Source organism: Amphiura filiformis, chromosome 6, assembly GCF_039555335.1.
Source record: "Amphiura filiformis chromosome 6, Afil_fr2py, whole genome shotgun sequence".
NCBI classification, from domain to species: domain Eukaryota; kingdom Metazoa; phylum Echinodermata; class Ophiuroidea; order Amphilepidida; family Amphiuridae; genus Amphiura; species Amphiura filiformis.
Window position 1 is genome coordinate 56,414,840 of NC_092633.1, and position 18,381 is coordinate 56,433,220.

Sequence of the window (18,381 nt, forward strand, 5' to 3'; positions counted from 1 at the left end):
TCAAGAAAATAAAGCCAGACATTACATCTCCTTGCTTCACACCGGTTTTCACCTTAAACCGTTCTGACTCCTCCCCTTCATCTAATACTGCGCACTCGCTATCTTCATACAAGATCTGGACCATTCTTATTATCTTTGATGGAATTCCATAGCTAGCCATAATTTTCCACAGGCTTTCTCGGTGTACGGAGTCAAACGCTTTTTCAAAGTCCACAAACGTAATGTATAAGGTTGACTGCCACTCTACGACTTGCTCAATAATATTCCGCAAAACAAAAATCTGCTCCACTGTACTTTTTCCACTTCTAAATCCAGCCTGTTCATCTCTCAACTTGTTGTCTACTCCATCTCTAATTCTATCAATAAGTACTCTTCCAAATACTTTACTTGGGACAGAAGTCAACGTAATGCCTCGCCAATTTCCACATTCTGTGAGATCCCCTTTCTTCGGTAACTTGACTATGAGCCCCTGCTTCCATGTTTTGGGTACTTCTTCTTTATCCCAGATTGTGTTAAAAAGGCCTGCGAGCCAGTCTACAGTTGTGTCTATGTCTACTTTCAACAATTCAGCCGTAATTTCATCTTTGCCACCTGATTTTCCGTTTTTCATCTTTCTAATTGCTGCTCTAATTTCTGCTTTTGAGATGTGTTGATCACTTATGTCCTCGATTACCGTTTCATGTTCGTTTAACTCCTCTGATACTGGGTTGGTTGGTAGTGGTCTATTTAAAACTTCTTCAAAATGTTCTCGCCATCTTGTTCTCCTTGCTGATTGTTCTGTTAATATGTTCCCAGATTTGTCCTTTACAGCGTTGCTTGTTCTGCTTTTATCATTGCTTAAAGTCTTTGTAATGTCATACAATTCCTTCATTCGCCGTCGTATTGCAATATTGGCATATATAGTAGCACTACCCATTGATTGGAGAAAAGAGTGATTGGTGAAAGAATTAGAGAAAGCAGCACAAGGAGATAAATATTTGGAGAAAGCAGCGCAAGGAGATCATTGTTTGGAGTAAGCATTTTTGTGTGGGATTTTATACGCAAGGATATTTATAAGTGCAAGTGTACAAAGGACTTTGCTACTGTCATGTCTTCCGTAGGGGGTGTATGAATTTTAATTTGAATAGCCCAATACCGACTGCCTATGAGTGTGATGGTCGAATATAATCAGGGGGTGAAAGATAGATAACAATACATCTTTCACCGATTGCTTATATTAGTTTGTATTTATATACCTTTACACGAAATTTATATCACTAATACCTACATTGTTTACTTAAAAATACTATTTACGACAAGGAATACATTTTCTTATCTACATAACTCCATGTTTTGATTTGACACACTAACTAAATCAGCGAGTCCAAGCAAGAGTCAGCTCACAGCCGGACACACGGGTACTATGCCGCAGTATTGTGACCATGGTGACGCTAAAACTATCACACGGAGAGGATGAAAACTCTTATTATTTCTTAATGTCACGGACTTGCTCATAGTGCAGTTACGTCCACGGCAAATTCACCGTGACCTTTCCAGCCATAAACCCGCTTATTGAAGATTAAACCGATATATGCAGTACTAAACCATTATATAGTAATCTATTGGCCAATGCAAATTTATTACCACGTGATAATATTGATTCAATGAGCGACCGAATTGTCCCGCTACGGACGACTAATCCAATCGATAATGACGCTATTGATATGTACGAGCGGAGCTCCACTGACCGAGTTTTGGGGTATTTTTCACTGGTTTGCAGCTGTTTGCTGTCATTTACTCATCAAGGTGGACCACCGTTATTATAAGGACTATGCCAATTATTTAAAGATTGACATGTAGAGAATAAGCCATACTTGATTGACAGAAAGTACTAAATTTGTGCAGTTACGTCCACGGCAAATTCACCGTGACCTTTCCAGCCATAAACCCGCTTATTGAAGATTAAACCGATATATGCAGTACTAAACCATTATATAGTAATCTATTGGCCAATGCAAATTTATTACCACGTGATAATATTGATTCAATGAGCGACCGAATTGTCCGCTACGGACGACTAATCCAATCGATAATGACGCTATTGATATGTACGAGCGGAGCTCCACTGACCGAGTTTTGGGGTATTTTTCACTGGTTTGCAGCTGTTTGCTGTCATTTACTCATCAAGGTGGACCACCGTTATTATAAGGACTATGCCAATTATTTAAAGATTGACATGTAGAGAATAAGCCATACTTGATTGACAGAAAGTACTAAATTTGTACCTATGACGGTTTTATGACACCAATCTTCCCAATACGACCAAGCCATGGCTGCCCGGTGAAACAAAATGTGCATTGGGATAACACGAAGAGTTTGGATAGATGGTAGGATTTCTTTTTAATAAAAATGTATGTTCCCCCGTTATTAAAGGTTGTACCGGGTTGAAGATTGACATATTTGGAAAAGAATAAGTAATTGAAACATAGAGCAAGTACTAAAATCAAAGCTTTTATACTTTTTGATATATGATGCTAACTAGTTCATCCCCTATAGCTACAACACAGCGCTACCAGTAGGGTTCAATTGCCTATTGTGAGTGCCCCTGTGTTGTGTGCATACATGTAGTTAACATAACTGCATGATGTTCAGAATATCTTCAGGAACTTGCTTAACGGGTCGGGTCATTTAAAAACGATCTCCGAAAAGTTTTTGATACGTTCATTAATTTCTCAAGTAAAAATCGCAGTTTAACAAATAACAGTTAAAATGAAAGCCATTATTGGGGGCTAATTATTGAATCATTATGAAAGGCCTGACACCAGTATAAACATTTGTTTCGGTGACTCAAGTTCATGGTCATTTCTGCTCACGCACTTTTTTTTACAGATGGCCTGGAATTTCATATTTCGGTTTCAGCGATTGCCCGAAAAATGTGGTATGTTTTTGAAAAGCGTTTCCGCTTGGAATGTAGATAGTTATTGTTGCTATTACTGTTCGCGATTTTAATTTATGCATTTTTTAGCCGACATTTTCCAATGCATTTGACATACTAGATATTTTTAACAGTGTCGGTTTTTTTAAACCAAAATACCATTCACATTATTTCCCAACACTTTGATGAAACCATAGATACCAAATAGGACTGCGGGTGATTTTAAACTAGAATTAAAAGAACCAGCGTAGGCCCTCTCAAAATGTTCTTTTTTAGTATATCGCGTTGTGATAAAAAGTTTTATTTTGGACTGCTTTTTCCTTGTTTTTTATAACATACCTTAAACTTCTCACATAGTCTTGACTCAGTGTCCGTAATTGGTTGGTATTATTACAATTAAACGAATTTCATTATTTACTTACTTTTTACCGCAATGTTTTCCCACGCAATGTTCGAATATATTCCAAAAATGGCGCTGCTTTCAGTATCACATTAACGACAAGGTTATACTAAAATGTTTCTGACACTATATTCACGGGTTTTCTACTAGCTATTCAAACATATGACAAATTTGGCTGGCTTGCGAATTTCATTAGGCACAGCCTCACTCGCTAGCGTTCAGTCAAAGCGCTGGTGTACACACGCACGCGCTTAAAGACGCCGCATAGATGCGCGAGCGAAAGAGCTGCTTCAACGCGTTGACGTCACTACCACATCGGGGTGAAAATGCTATATGTAATAGATGATTATGAAACCTCAAACTCGCCCCTCGATAAAGGTTGGCAATTGAAGCAGGCGTCAATTTAGCGAACTTTGCCGATTTAATGCGAATGAAGGCTTCCGCATACCGAATATGGGTTTAGCTATTATCATGGCCTCTAGGCCCTATGATTTATTTTTGAAAAGAAAGCCTAATCCGAAGCCTAATCAATTAAGAATGGAATGGATTTTGTCATAATAATATGAAAATGAATACTTGTCGTCCATAACAAGAAGGAATGCATCACGATTTCTTGATATCCAGCTATAGTATTTTATTGATTACACTGAACATGAAGCTATATCTCTACTAGCTTCATGCACTGAACATTTACAGACCCGGCCTTCTACATGTAGTGAGTACCACATTATATTGTGTTTACAAGAAATAATAAGTGCCGTCTCCATGAAATTTCCTATGCCAACAGCTTTGATGATAAAATATTATCTACAACCTCGCACCTGAGTGACTGAAGGCCTTTCTTTTATCTATTGACCTCAAAGAAAGGACTATAATTAATATAATACCATCCCTGACCTGTGTCCACACATTATTAATGAGTCGCTAAGGGACTGAGTAGTACACGGGGTAACGGAGAGACGGAAGTGAGAGCGCCCCCAACGTCGGTCCGGAAGGAAAGGGGGAGTCTAATTAGGTAGAGTGACCTCGATGTCCCCTAGAATCCCTACCCTGGGGAAATTCATAATTGGAGTGACTGTCTGTCTTAGGGATCCATTAATTAAGATGTACTGACTACCTTAACATGGTCCTGGTATAATAATTGGGTGTCCCCAACATCCTGAATCAGAAAATCAATACACCCACTTTACGAAAAATGGAACGCACAGCGCGTAGCGCGTAGAACTGTAACTATTCAGATAATTTCTAATGAGATATCCAACGAGATGCCATATTTGGTCTTGTGTTCATCAAAAAGTGCCTTTAAAGCATTAACGTAAATGCTATGCAAATCTTCCACTTCTGTCCTGGTTGGGTTAGGGTTCTTGCCCACTGGAATAGGCTTACCAACTGCAAAGAAACAATATACCAAAACAGGATTAAGAAGAGTTTTTAAAATACCTTTATAAATTGCGAACAGTCATTTGGGCACCTTGGGAGAACAATGCCAGTGCATTGAAAGGTCAACACAGGTTAAATAATAAATAAATAAATAAATAAATAAATAAATAAATAAATAAATAAATTTACTTAAACAATGCATACGTACGGAAGTGAGCAAATACTTAATTTGTAGAACTATGAAGATCGACAGCCATAAACTTCACTTCTATACATCTATGAAGATCGACAACGATATATAATTCTTTTGTACAACTACGATGATCGACAGTCATATATTTCATATTTACATCTATGAAGATCGACAACGATTTATAATTCATTTGTACAATTACGAAGATCAATAACCATATCATTCGATCGGTACATGTTAAAATTAACACAATTCAGAGCCTTGATGAAACTTGCACCTGATCCTCAAGAAATGTAAACTAATGCAAATTTGTTTCAAGCGTGATGCTCCTTCATCAGCTATGATTGAAATTTGGTAGCACCCTTTACGCACGTCAGACACACTGGAAACAATACGTACCAACAGTGTTAATATGTCTCCTATATGGTATAATTCCCATTGTATAGTTAAAGATACCTCGACCATGACATATCGGCACTGTGAATCCTATACATTTCAAGAGAAATTCTTGCAGTTTCCGAATTTTCGATCCTGGTACAGTGCGGGTAGAATCATATACGTCACTTTCGCCAAATGAATACACAGGAACAAGGCTTGCCCTGTGTAGCAAATTTATAAAGAAGGAATACCGACAAGGAGGTATGTTTATTGACTTTCTTGAACACCAACAGTCCATGCGTATTAATTAAACATTCCTTCTATGCAAGTCCAATCGAAACACTTACTGTATGGGACGTTTCAAAAGCTACGGTCTGCTCTTTTCATCAGCCAGATGATGCACTGATCTGCTTGAGTTGTTGCCAGTTGACTTCTTGTTGGTATTTGATTGAAGTAACACTCTAATCACCAGTGATCAATACATCATAAAGGTGGCTTAATTTTTATGACCTTAGATCTAGAAACATCCCATACAGTAAGTGTTTTAATTGGACTTGCATATAAGAAATGTTTAATTAGTGGAATACTATAGTCCTGATGAACTTAATCAAGAAAGTCCATGCATATTCTTTGCTTTCCTTTCAAATTTGAAACTCTCATGATTTGATATGTTGACACCGGGGTTGACACCTACAGATCTAATATATAACCTATGCAAGTGGTAATAAACCAGTCAGCAGATTTGTAACAAAAAGTTTTGCAAAAAGTTCATTCTACAAATCATTTAAAGTTTGAAAACTTGCTTGATTTATCGTTATTAATTGTAGTTATGTACGTTTTACAAAAGTGTTGTTGTTTCAGCCCTCTTTACAACATAACTCATGAACCATAGGGTCTACAAAAGTATATCTGTAATATTTGAATTCTTCTACACGCTCGCTATGAAATGATCAATGCAATTTTTGCCAAAGCTCACTACCATTCGCAAGATGATGTGAACTACCAAATCGCAACAGTTTAAAATAGTTGCTAACCTTAAGGACATTGTATTACGTAACGCTGACCTGATTGAGCCAGTGCATTTTAAACAACACATTTTGTGAACCAGCAATAAATTTTGCACCGTGTATTGACATAGAATGGCGCGTACGCTGATGGGCGCAGTGCTTACGCTAGTTGTGCGTTGTGTAATGCGTGACTGGCGCACGCTTATGTGAATTTACGCGAGCGTGAGTTGGGACTTTATTGACGCGCGCAGTAACAAAAGCGGAATAATTTCCGCCTTATATAAGCCGAACAAACTTTAGTTAGTGTTTTTTTCCCTGACATAAAGAACATTAGGAACATTATAAACTTACTTTCAACTGGACTATACCTGTTTAGAAGAAATATTTAATATAATAATTGAATACTATAGTCCTGATGAACTTGTTCAAATACACCAATAATCAATGCACACCCTCCGTGGTCTTGGTATACCTACCCATGTTCCATGGCCTTTCTAATGAATCCCTTTCGACGATTGAGCAGAACCCGGTGTTTTCCCGGCTCCATATCCAGTGCTTCCCGTGCACCACCTATCACCAAACAAGCTGCATTGCCAACTCCGTTTTTAGATAGTAGATAATCGACACTGTCCTTACTGCTATCACATATTCCTGTAAAAATATGTCAAATTTGAAAATGATCAGATAGTATAAACGCAGAAACGCCTGATCTGACTAATAAGTATGTATACGGTATTTTCAATATTTTAACCAATTCAGGGAGGGGCGTATACCATGCATAACAGCATCAACAACCTGGGAAGTTTTAATCAGATCATTTGAAATAATGTTTGAAGTAAACAGTCCGGTCCGACTGCCTGCCCAGGAAACATGGCCTGGCCTGGCAGCATGTTGTCTGTCATATTTTTCTTTGCAATTAAATTATGTGGTTTGACACAAAATACTTTGCTTGGACTATTCTCTTTAGCGGGTAAATGTAGTTCTTTGTGACAATTTTGATCTTAATAACCACAAGACCCCAGTTGCCCACATGACTTTTTTGTAAATAAAATGTTACCTGCAAGCATTACGTAATCTCTTATGAACGGGAAAAAGAACCAACCACGCAGTATCAACAATGAGGGCTTGATTCCAGGAAATAGCTTGCTAAAACCAGTTGCTTCAGTTCCAAAATGTATGAAGGCACCCACTGCCAAGATCCCGTGAGGATGAAAGGCGATTATATAATTCTGATTTGGATCTAGATCGGCTGTTTTATGGAGTTCAATAGGGAAGTAATTCCGCATATGTTCCCAAATCCTCCATCGACGGGGCCAGCTATAGCGTCTTCCACCTTGTCTTGGAGTCCAACGATCAATGATTATCCAAGTGTAGACTAGAAAAGACACCCAGTAATATGAAGTGAACAGAAGATAAAATGTGAACAAGGTCAGTCCAATCCACGCATCTAAAAACGTGAGAGTCCATTGTAAAACTGCGAAAGTCTCCAGACGGCGATGGAATGGGATACGGAATGGTGCGATTTCGACACCAAGAACTGGCACCTTGTGACTGCGCCTACCTTCATGACTGTAAGTACAGAGAAAACAGTTATACCAAAGATTATTTCAAAGAGATGGGGGTAGGACAAGGCAACTTTCGTACAAAAAATGCCTAAATATCTTAAATATCAGCGCGGTCAACACTGGTGGGGGGGATGATGTGGTAAAAACTTCTAACAGGGGACAGCTGCCCCCTGGCTACGCTACTGTGTTTCAGATGTCATTGGCAGATAGCAAGTGCCAGAAGCTAGTGGCGAAAATTCGATATCAGCAAGAATATCAGTTGCTACCTTTTGTCGTGGTACTTCAGCATAGTGTTTCCTAATGTTAAACCCCTGGTTAAACAGATAAATTTATCATAAGGGCAAGGGCAAGTAAACGCTTTTTAAAACTAAACACGTTTAAAGTTGGTTTGTTGCTGATTATTGCAGACTTTGCCCCCTAAATTTGGTAGGCCTAAAGTTAAAACTTTAAAATAATTGTAACATTTACCTTAACGACGGGGTTTGTAGCACCTCTTCCGTCATTGTATTGCTTATAACGTTTGCACAACTCGGCCGTGCCCTGATATGGTGACGCGTAAGCGTAGGTCTACCGATGCTGCACTAAAAGGAAAACATTCAAACCTCTCCGTCAAAAGTATTTTGAGCTACAAAACATCCATGAAATAAAAAATGTAATACTGGTGTCGAATTCTAACAATATGAACAATAAAATTATTAATAGGTATACTCACCAATCCAATACCAATCATTCAAATGAGTGCAACAGACAAAGGAGCAACACCGCGTCAAAGGGAACCGGGAGTCTTGAACATACCCTCCGTAAGCTCTTCACCTTGTTTCACTCACAGATGACTGAAGAGGTAAAATTATTTTAGGTAAAGATTCACCTTATGTCCAAAATGATAAATTATTAGTTTAAGATTCACCTGATCTGTGAGTGTTGGTTCAATCATAGATAACAATCAATGCCAAGCAAGGCCAAAGATTAGTCAAAGATTCATCTTTACGATTATTTGTTTGTTTAACGATTAACTTAATCTGAATTTGCATTGTTAGGTCAAGATTCACCATATGGTTTTGTCCAGCAAGGTAAAGATTAGACACATTTCCCCAACAAAATGGTGAAGACTTGAGGAGGGTCAAGATTTTATTTGATTCCTGCATTAACCTTCGATTAGCTGATTAGAGCGACCGAGATTAGACTGCGGAACTCAAAATGCTATTCAGTCATTTATCTATTGGTCGTTATATGACCATCATTTGAAGACTATGTGAAGTTTTGCGCTTCTCGTGGGCGGGCTCGTGGGAAAGCGGCATTTCCTTAAACATCCACTCACCCACCACTTAGTGGCTTGCGCAACATATATGACATACAGTTGGTTATTTGGGTGTCACTATATTATTTCAGAATATGGGGACATGCCAATATGTGTTTCTCTGGGTGTTTCTATACAAAGGTGTAAGACTTTGGAATATATATAATTCCAAAATGTTGACTTATTCAAACCTGATAAATATCGTTTTCGTATTTCTGGCAAACAATGTATTCTAGGGTGTAAGAAACAATAACATTAGGCAATTGGAATAATTTGTACCGCTATGATTCACACAAGCTTTGACCTCTATCCAGTTTATCCATATTGACCAAATCAGTAAACAATTTCAAAGGTCATTGTTTGTGAATCCTTTATTAAATCGTATTGGAGTAATTTGCATTGCAAGAATTGCATGTATTGTAATAACATTCGAATTAGATCAATTGATTTATTTGAGAAAATCCTGTTACATCACTTCTTCTACAGCGAATAGAGCTGTATTTGATATCAGCTCTTCATGATCAAAAGGCACCGGGAAAACACCTGCTGGTGTTTGATTTCAATGGATAATTGCAATCTATTTCGGTCTTGTTCATTAAGATAGGCCTACGCATAAAATGTACGTTTGATACCTACTACTGTATCTCACTACTCTTTTAATTTTATGATGTCTTCTTCCCCAGCTTCAGGAGAAGGAAGGTAAGGGACTATATTAGTTGTCCGCAATCTTAATGGCAAAAGGGTAGACGAGGTATTGTTGGTCGAAGCAACCTAAAAATCGATTTTCATTATCTAGATCAATATATTATTGAAAAATAACACCTCGATGTTTTGCAAAAGTTCATTCTACAAATCGTATACTTTGCAAACTTGCTTAATTTATTGTTGTTAATGAGTTATGTACGTTTTACAAAAGTGTTGTTGTTTCAGCCCTCTTTATAACGTAACCAAAGAACCGCAGCACCTATAAAAGATGCTGTGAACTACCAAATCACAACAGTTTAAAATAATGAATAACCTTAAGGAAGAGTTCTTCGACGTCACCCTTGTCTCCTGACTCTACAAAGGGTACGATTTAAGAGCACATTGAAATTACCCACCGGACTATAAAATGTATACTTAAATCGAAAGGAGAATATCAAAAATACATTGGGCAATAAATTGACAATGATTTTCTTTAATTTATCGCACTTATTTGTCTTTTATATTCCCGACAGTGGATACAAATTGCCAGGACTAGGCATAGAGATTGCGCCAATCAATGTTCCATATCATCAACGTGCCGAGACATTCGCGGTGTTGCTATGGATGTTCACATTCGTCTTTTTTGGAATGGGATCTGTGTTCCTGAGCATATATCTACTATTAACTGACTATTATTGGTTATCAGTCATTCTGTATGCATATATGATTTATGATAGACATACAATACACACAGGAGGTCGATCATGGAATTGGGTTGGGAAACTACAGTTTTGGAAACACATGGCTAAGTAAGAAATAAGCTGGATAAGAAATATTTGGCTTTCTTAAATCTCCTTTTTCATCTTTCGATACTTTTTCTCTTCCTCTTCCTGCTCTCCTACCCTTTCCTCCTTTCTTCTCTACTTTGGAGTGCAAGTTGGATATTGTTTTAATGACATTTAAATCTCTGAATGATAACAATTTCAATATCTCTGATCTTATTTCAGTTATTTTCCTATACGTTTGCATAAAACGGTAGATTTGGACCCGGAACATAACTACATGTTCGGCTTTCATCCCCATGGTTTAACTGTCTGTGGCGGTATCATCAACTTTTGTACCGAGGCTACTGGCTTCAGTCAATTGTTCCCTGGAATAACACCACACTTGCTAGCATTGGTTGGCTTCTTCCAATATCCATTTGCCCGAGAATTGTTGCTATCAATAGGTAATTATTACGGATGTCAATGTCCAGTAGTTACTCCTAACAGGATGTATTTAATAACTTGATGTCAAATGTTATTCTTTGCCAAAAATGATATTAGTAACGATTATCAGGATGTTTTTATGTCCATTTTAAACCAAAATAACGAAGAAAAATGGAAAGAAAACTCAATTTTCTTAGCCGCTTAACACTGGAGCTCTAGAGGGATATAATGTCGTAATTACGAAATTACAAAATTGCTCTGTTGTCCTACAGAAACAATAAATTTGGCTAATTCCATTGTATAAGCCGGGAGTATAAGTTAGGACATTTTTAACACTACAAATATTCCAAAAATCGTGACCGTCCACCACAAACCAGCCGTAAAGTCGGCCTGGTCAATTTTGTTTTATTTTGTGTTTAGAAAATGTATATTATAAGCTTTAAAATGGAATATCATTTGACATCAAACGATTTCCAGAAGCGGGGTTATGGTTTGTTGAACTTTGCTCCTTCAACAAAATGGTACCTTATTTCGGTTCTACATGTGTCTCTTTTTCCACATTGCTGGTAATATATATCAAACAGTCATATTTGGCGGTCATTTCAAATCATCCCCATGTCAACGAGGTTCAGGAATGTCCTCTCATTGTTAATTGTTGGTTATACATACCTAGACCAAATACAATGCTTTGTAACCACTTGAACAGGATTTAGCCAAACCAAACAAAAACTAGAGCTATCTAAGGATTCTATAGACATAGGTAGAAGCTTATTATCCTCTTCAACAATGGGATTACTGATTGGTTTAAAAGGTGCTTGAGTGGCACTAGCAAAAATGAGATACATGTAGCACCAACTTGAGGTACCTATGAATACGACCTTAATGCACATTTTACACTGTAACTCGAATACAATTTGCCGACTTTACGGCTGGTTTATGGTGAACGGTCACATTAAGGTTGTAAGAAACAAAGTCGTCCGACACGCCCCACACCCCCAGATTAAAAGGCATATTTAGACAATATTGCATGCAAATTCAATGACCTTATTTTGTTTTTAGGTATGTGTGCCTCAAGCAGTGACAGTTGTGATGATCTACTTACTAAAAGTTCGTCTAGCACAGCGGTCGTTATTGTCGTGGGTGGAGCTAAAGAGATGTTAGAAACACAACCCCACATCCACATGACGTACCTAAGCAGACGAAAAGGATTCATACGCAAAGCTATTCAACACGGGTATGATTTTTGACAATTCCTCCAAATAGTGCAATGTGGGAGCATGATGGCTTAGCGGTTAAGTGATCGGACTCGTAATCATAAGGTCGCGGGTTCGATTAACATCACGTCCAACATGCTGTGTCAGTAACGTAGCCAGCGGGGGGGGGTATAGGAGACCAGAGTGCCCCTGACAAATCATTTTCCAACAAAATTCACCCCGATCATGGGCCAAAATAGTGTAAAAATACCAAATTCACACATTGTCCCAATAAAGCCCTTTTGTGGAAACTCGAAGATTTTACCGTTTACAGAAGTATCACATCAATAAATAGACATAGAAACCATAGTCTTTCTGATAATAAATGTTACACATTCGTAAGTTAAATCTTCTATTGCTGCCAATTTTAGTTCCTGAAATGCTATAAGGATGTCAGAACTGATAATCTACCCACCGACTCGTTTCAGGGCTCACCTAGTCCCAGTCTATTCTTTCGGTGAGAATGATCTATATGACCACTACATAATGCCAGAAGGCTCCTGGAGACGATGGCTTCAAGTCAAATTGATTAAGGTCGTTGGCTTTCCACTCGCCATTTTCCGTGGAAGAGGAATTTTTAATTATACTTTCGGATTCCTTCCTTACAGGAGGCCAATCAACACCGTAGGTATGTATCGATCGCGAATAGGTTCATGCTCAACATGTTCTATAACATACTTAACATACATAACATAACGTAGGCAGTTATCAATCCGATTAATCATCAGATTGGCTTTAGCTTATATTATCAAGAGCCAAGCTTATAGCTCAGTCGGTAAGGCTTAATTTCTTTCTGCCGCCATAATGGGCTGCAAATAACACCAACCCTAGGGTTTAGCGTATTGTGATCCAGATTGTGATCCATGATTGCATAAATTAAACACACGTCCCGGGCGTAGTTTGGTTGTTCTCATAAAATAATTGAGCTAGCTTGAAGTCCTCTCCGGACCAAGGAACTACCTATACCATGTATACGAGAGCTCGTGGCGCTGATCCTGGCTGCGATGTATAGGATGTGGGCTTCTTAGCTACAAGTCCCTGATTGTTGCTAATTGTTTTCCAGGTCTATACTATGTTGTGTGCTTGTGTCTTAGGCCCGGTCTTAGGCCAAAGTGGTCAGCACAATGAACGAATTCTTGCCGGAGGCGTGTAAATTTATGCTATGCTTTAGGGCACTAAACCACCGCATTTTTACAAATAAATATTTTTATGCATTAAATCCAATTTAATTTAATTTAATTTAATTTAATAATATGTGCACATCACTGTGTCTCATTAGACCATGTCCTAACCTAAATCATGGCTTTACGAAAATGCAAGAGATATGCATGAGATATTCTAAATATTCAAACAAACGTTACGTGGACGATACATCAAACATACGTTACTTATTATTTCTTATGAGTCTTAAAACAATTAGTTTTAGAAAACAACTTCATTACCTCATACACATATGTTTCTACCAGTACCAAAGCTCAGCCGATAATCGGTAGATTACTATAGCCTTATACTATGACCAATAATATATATCGTCAGCCTGCTACGCTAAATGCTTAAGTCATTCTTTCATGTTTCTCATTTGCAATTTTGATTTGCTGAGTAATAAACCCATAATTCATCAAATTTCCAGCCGCATTTTTATTAACTTGTGGAATACATCTCTTTTGATGTATTCCACATGAAGAATGCGGCTGGAAATTTGATGAATTATGGGTTCATTACTCAGAATATCAAAATTGCAAATGAGAAACATGTCAAAATGACTCGGGCATTTAGCGTAGCAGGCTGACGATATGCAATGCATTTCGACTAGAAGCTTCATTTTTATTTAACCATTTTACCATTTCTACGGCATTTGTGTCTGTTACAAGATTTCCAATTTCCTGTTCCTCTACGCGTTATGGTTTCGGGTAAAAACAAACTTAGATGGTCATTGCAGCGATGATAAAGCTAATATAATATTTAAAAAAGAGAAGACCTGATTGTACTTTGTTTGTGATTTATCTATCTTATAGTTGGACGACCAATCAATGTGAAGCAAAATCCTTGTCCAACAAAGGAAGACATTGACGAGACTCATAGGATATACATGGATTCACTGACATCATTGTTTGACGAATACAAGGAAAGGTTCAGTCTTGGAAAAGAAGAGAAACTCAAAATTATTTAATTCACATAGTATTTAGTACAATGTTGACTATATGTTGACTGGTCTCATTTGGAAACTTGCAGGTGCACATTTGACATGTTTGAGTAGACGACGCCAAGACAAAACATTTATTTTTACCACGCGTGCATTCCGTCAAAATGCATATCTATTTGACCCCTCAAGGAAACCTCATTTGAACCCATCTCGCTCAGTCAGTGTTGTCGATGCCTTATAAGCAGTGAAAGAAGCACAAAGGCGTGGCAAATCAACAATTGACCTCCCCTATCCGTGCCAAATGTCAATTGAGTTTTACAATATTACCAAGATTACGTTTAGCCAACGGAGAAACACTCCATTGATAACATATCCAATACCTCTCCATGCATACTGCGCCAATAAAGTATCACTTGCATTATACAATTTAAAAAAATGTATTGTTGCTTCATTCGAAATCTTAATAAAGACTTTTTGGTGAGGTGAGGTGGCATTTTGGTGAAGATTCTTCATGGCTTTACAGGCTTCATGTAAACTGAATCAATGCCCGTTTATTATCATATCTGTAACATGGTCGTGCTTATGGGTCGTGTATTTACAAGATGTGGCTCTGATCGATAAAAATAGATTTACTAAGCATAAAGCAAAATGCATATTTTTGTTTTCCAAATAATATTTATATTAATTTATATATCGGAGATGCAGGTGCTTTATGATTAGCTTCCTAACGCATTAAAAGTGTAATCATATTTTTTTACATGTATGAAATTATTTAGTCGATATTTAGTAATAAAAAATAATGACAGTGCTGCGGAGATACGATATTGTTAAGAAAGTTTCTCAAATCAACAGCTGTCAACAGCTGCAGGCTGTTTGATCTTAAATTTGCTAAATTGCTTGCGAAACTTGCTGAAAACATCCAGAGCTGTATTTCTAAATACCCTATTACGAACGGAATAGATAACACCATTCCACCAGCTATTTGATAAAGCTAACAACTGTGCCAGAAATTGCGCATATTCGGGCAAACGGAAACCCGTTAACGATTCATAAAAACCGATTAAAATCACCGGAATACTTCCGGTTGCAAATCCTGCCGTTATAATGATAAACGTTATGGCAGCTTTCGTGTCTTTTTTCGCTACAGTTGCCGATTTCCCTCCTGGAATAACCATTGTAGCTGCAATTTGAGCTGCTTGACGTCGAGCTATTCTTAGGATTTTGCTGTAGATAATGACTATGATAAGAAATGGTATAATCATGCAAAATACCAGAGAGGTTATTATTCCCAATCCATTGCTGGTTGTAGATAATGTCCAGCACATGTCCGTTGCGTAATCATAATAAACAATAAAATCGTTAGAAATGCATACAAATAGTTCATATATAAAAGATGAAATCCATATGAGAGTAACAATGAGTATGCCGCGAGTTGGAGTGAGTATTTGTGAATAACGCAAAGGTTTGGATATTGCGATGTACCTTTCAACCGAAACGGCCAAAAGCGACCAGAACACTGTGTAAAAGAGCATCCCGCCCAGCAATACGTTCAGCAAACACAAGAATTCCCCAAAAGGCCATCTGTTTAACACAGCAGCGATGGCAGAAGGTAACGACATAAAGATACCCATACACAGATCAGCAGCTGATAAGGAAATCATGAAATATCTCGTAACGTCATTAATATCTGTAGAAGAAATTCGTCTAATAATCAACAGGCATAACGAATTTCCGGTTATTATTAGAACACTGACTAGAAAGAAAGTTGCTCCTTTAGCAATGTCGTGAAAACGTTGCGTTTGGGTTTCATACTCAGAGTGAGAAGTAGATGTCCCGGTAGCGTTGGTGTCGATATTTTCCACGGTTTCCATTTTGGTCAGACTTTTCCCGCTTTCTTACACGTTCTTAAAAAGCTGCATTTATGTTGGTTTTTTTTGCATATCGATATTGACTTGGTTTTCACTTTCCTTCTCCAAAGAGTAGGCGCGTACGTGGGCTATTTCAAACTTCTGCATTATATAGTTTCATTCATTATGAAATAAGCTTGCAGAAAGTAATTGTTCCTGTTGGCAGTGACGACAAATCCACGCGACACTCTAAAATCCACAAAGCTGAATCTTCAATTACGTTACACTCGCCACATCACAATCTGCGTATGGTGCTGCATATTTGAACCTGATACGAAATGCACCTAAAATCCCGAACCAAAATTGCATATATAAATAGAGCCTTTCACACTAAGCTATACGATGACAATTTCTATGTCACCAACGTGTGGTATTCCATAATTGAATTTAAGTTTAAGGAATTGCTTTTCAATTTGTTAACATTCAATTATGTGCGTCAAGGCAGCACGTCATTTTATTATGATAGAATTGAAGACACTACTGATACATCTATGTACCTGTTAGAATCAATTATACCTAGACACTACTGATACATCTATGCATTATTCAGTATCGAAGTTACGTAATGTTACTATGTCAACGGGATCACGCGCTAGAGTAATGAACCACGATCGAAATGATCACCACATAAAGTATATGGCACTCGAAGGCATACCAAAGTAGCGTGATCCGGTAACCAAGAGAATTACGTAACCACTTCGATGCTGAATTGACACTGTCAGGCAAACACACATAGGTAATAGATGGGCAGTGATGGAGCTACTCTAAATCGAACATTATAACTGAGTTCTATTCATCAATCTTATGAAGTGCTTGATTTAAAGGGATATGGTCAGATTTTAGTGAAGAATTTAACTCAACACTATTTTTGGCTCACCTGGAGCGAAAAATAGTGTGTGGAAGTTAAATTCTTTATTTATTTTATATATATATGAAAGAATTTCCACTCGTATATGGTCAGATTTGGTTGACATTATGTATCATTACAACGCCTTTCAAGCCAAACCGACTGCTCATTTAGTCAAATGCCTTATACTTAATATTGAAAGGCTGCCGGGCGAGGCTGTCAACATTTGGACAACCAGATGCCTCAGCCGAAGGTCACTTCCTATATGATCTATTACGTGACTGCACTTATCTTATATAACTCACTGAACTCATATGTGGTCACCACATATCATCAGAGACAGAGAAAACATCCGGGGATCTCAAGTTGTGAAGTAAAAATGTAAAAGGTTTTAAGGCAGAGTAACGTAATGATTTGACACGATTAGATAGATATCAGTCCATATATACGTGACACAAGTGTGATATTAGTTTGATATCGATTGGTCGCATATCAGGCAATACAAATGCATTGACATCAGCTGTACGTCATCACGCGTATCAATCTAAGCGCGGCGTAAATAGAAGACTATATTATAAACTTAAAGTACCAGTACCAAGCCTTGAATATTTGTTAAGATTGCATGACCACAAATTGTTTACAGAAATATTTGAACGGTAGTAGGTAAAGCGCACACACTACGATTGAAATAGACTAGTAACAAATCAATTAATTACCAACACCAGTCCTCCAATTATCAATTAGGTTCAGGTTTCTTTATTCACCGTCCAATTCCAATTTGCTTCAGTGTTTAAGCACCATTTTGATTTGATTTTGAATATAACCAAAATACGTTTTTATAATGCGCTGTATTCAAACAGTTTTTTGGATTGAGATGTTCAATGAAATTGTAATTTGTTGCTTTTTTATAGTTCTATGGCAGTTAAAGCTCGGAGTATAAATTATAGTAACAAAAAATAAATGTATTCATACACGTGGTAGAGTGACAATGAAGAATATTGCATATCAATTGGTATAGGTCTTCTGATTAAAGAAAGGAAATTGAATGGCCTTACTCATTGTTATACTTGGATCCTGTCATATTCGCGCCGGAATGGATGCATTATGCACGTGGTTGTAATGCGCAAACTACCATTCCACATCACGTCATAATTATTGTATCGCAAATAAAAACCGGGAGTAAAATATATGTGGGTGTTACTTAC

General features: G+C 37.6%; 3 protein-coding genes across 3 annotated transcripts; 1 reads left to right on the forward strand and 2 right to left on the reverse strand.

Moving 5' to 3' along the window:
- Nucleotides 1–4,544: 4,544 nt before the first annotated feature.
- On the reverse strand, nucleotides 4,545–8,340 carry LOC140154630 (2-acylglycerol O-acyltransferase 2-A-like). The gene is made up of 5 exons (XM_072177198.1): nucleotides 8,306–8,340; nucleotides 7,330–7,841; nucleotides 6,749–6,923; nucleotides 5,287–5,486; nucleotides 4,545–4,703 (listed from the first exon to the last, which is right to left on the reverse strand). Exons 1-5 carry the CDS (start codon nucleotides 8,338–8,340, stop codon nucleotides 4,549–4,551), a joined length of 1,077 nt encoding a protein of 358 aa, XP_072033299.1. The 3' UTR covers nucleotides 4,545–4,548.
- A 1,461-nt stretch (nucleotides 8,341–9,801) lies between these two features.
- Nucleotides 9,802–14,449, forward strand: LOC140154631 (2-acylglycerol O-acyltransferase 2-A-like). Its single transcript, XM_072177199.1, has 6 exons — nucleotides 9,802–9,833; nucleotides 10,352–10,627; nucleotides 10,826–11,046; nucleotides 12,086–12,260; nucleotides 12,708–12,907; nucleotides 14,295–14,449. Exons 1-6 carry the CDS (start codon nucleotides 9,802–9,804, stop codon nucleotides 14,447–14,449), a joined length of 1,059 nt encoding a protein of 352 aa, XP_072033300.1.
- Nucleotides 14,450–15,267: 818 nt separating this feature from the next.
- Nucleotides 15,268–16,041, reverse strand: LOC140154633 (trace amine-associated receptor 8b-like). Its single transcript, XM_072177200.1, has one exon. It carries the CDS (start codon nucleotides 16,039–16,041, stop codon nucleotides 15,268–15,270), a length of 774 nt encoding a protein of 257 aa, XP_072033301.1.
- Between the last annotated feature and the right edge of the window lie 2,340 nt (nucleotides 16,042–18,381).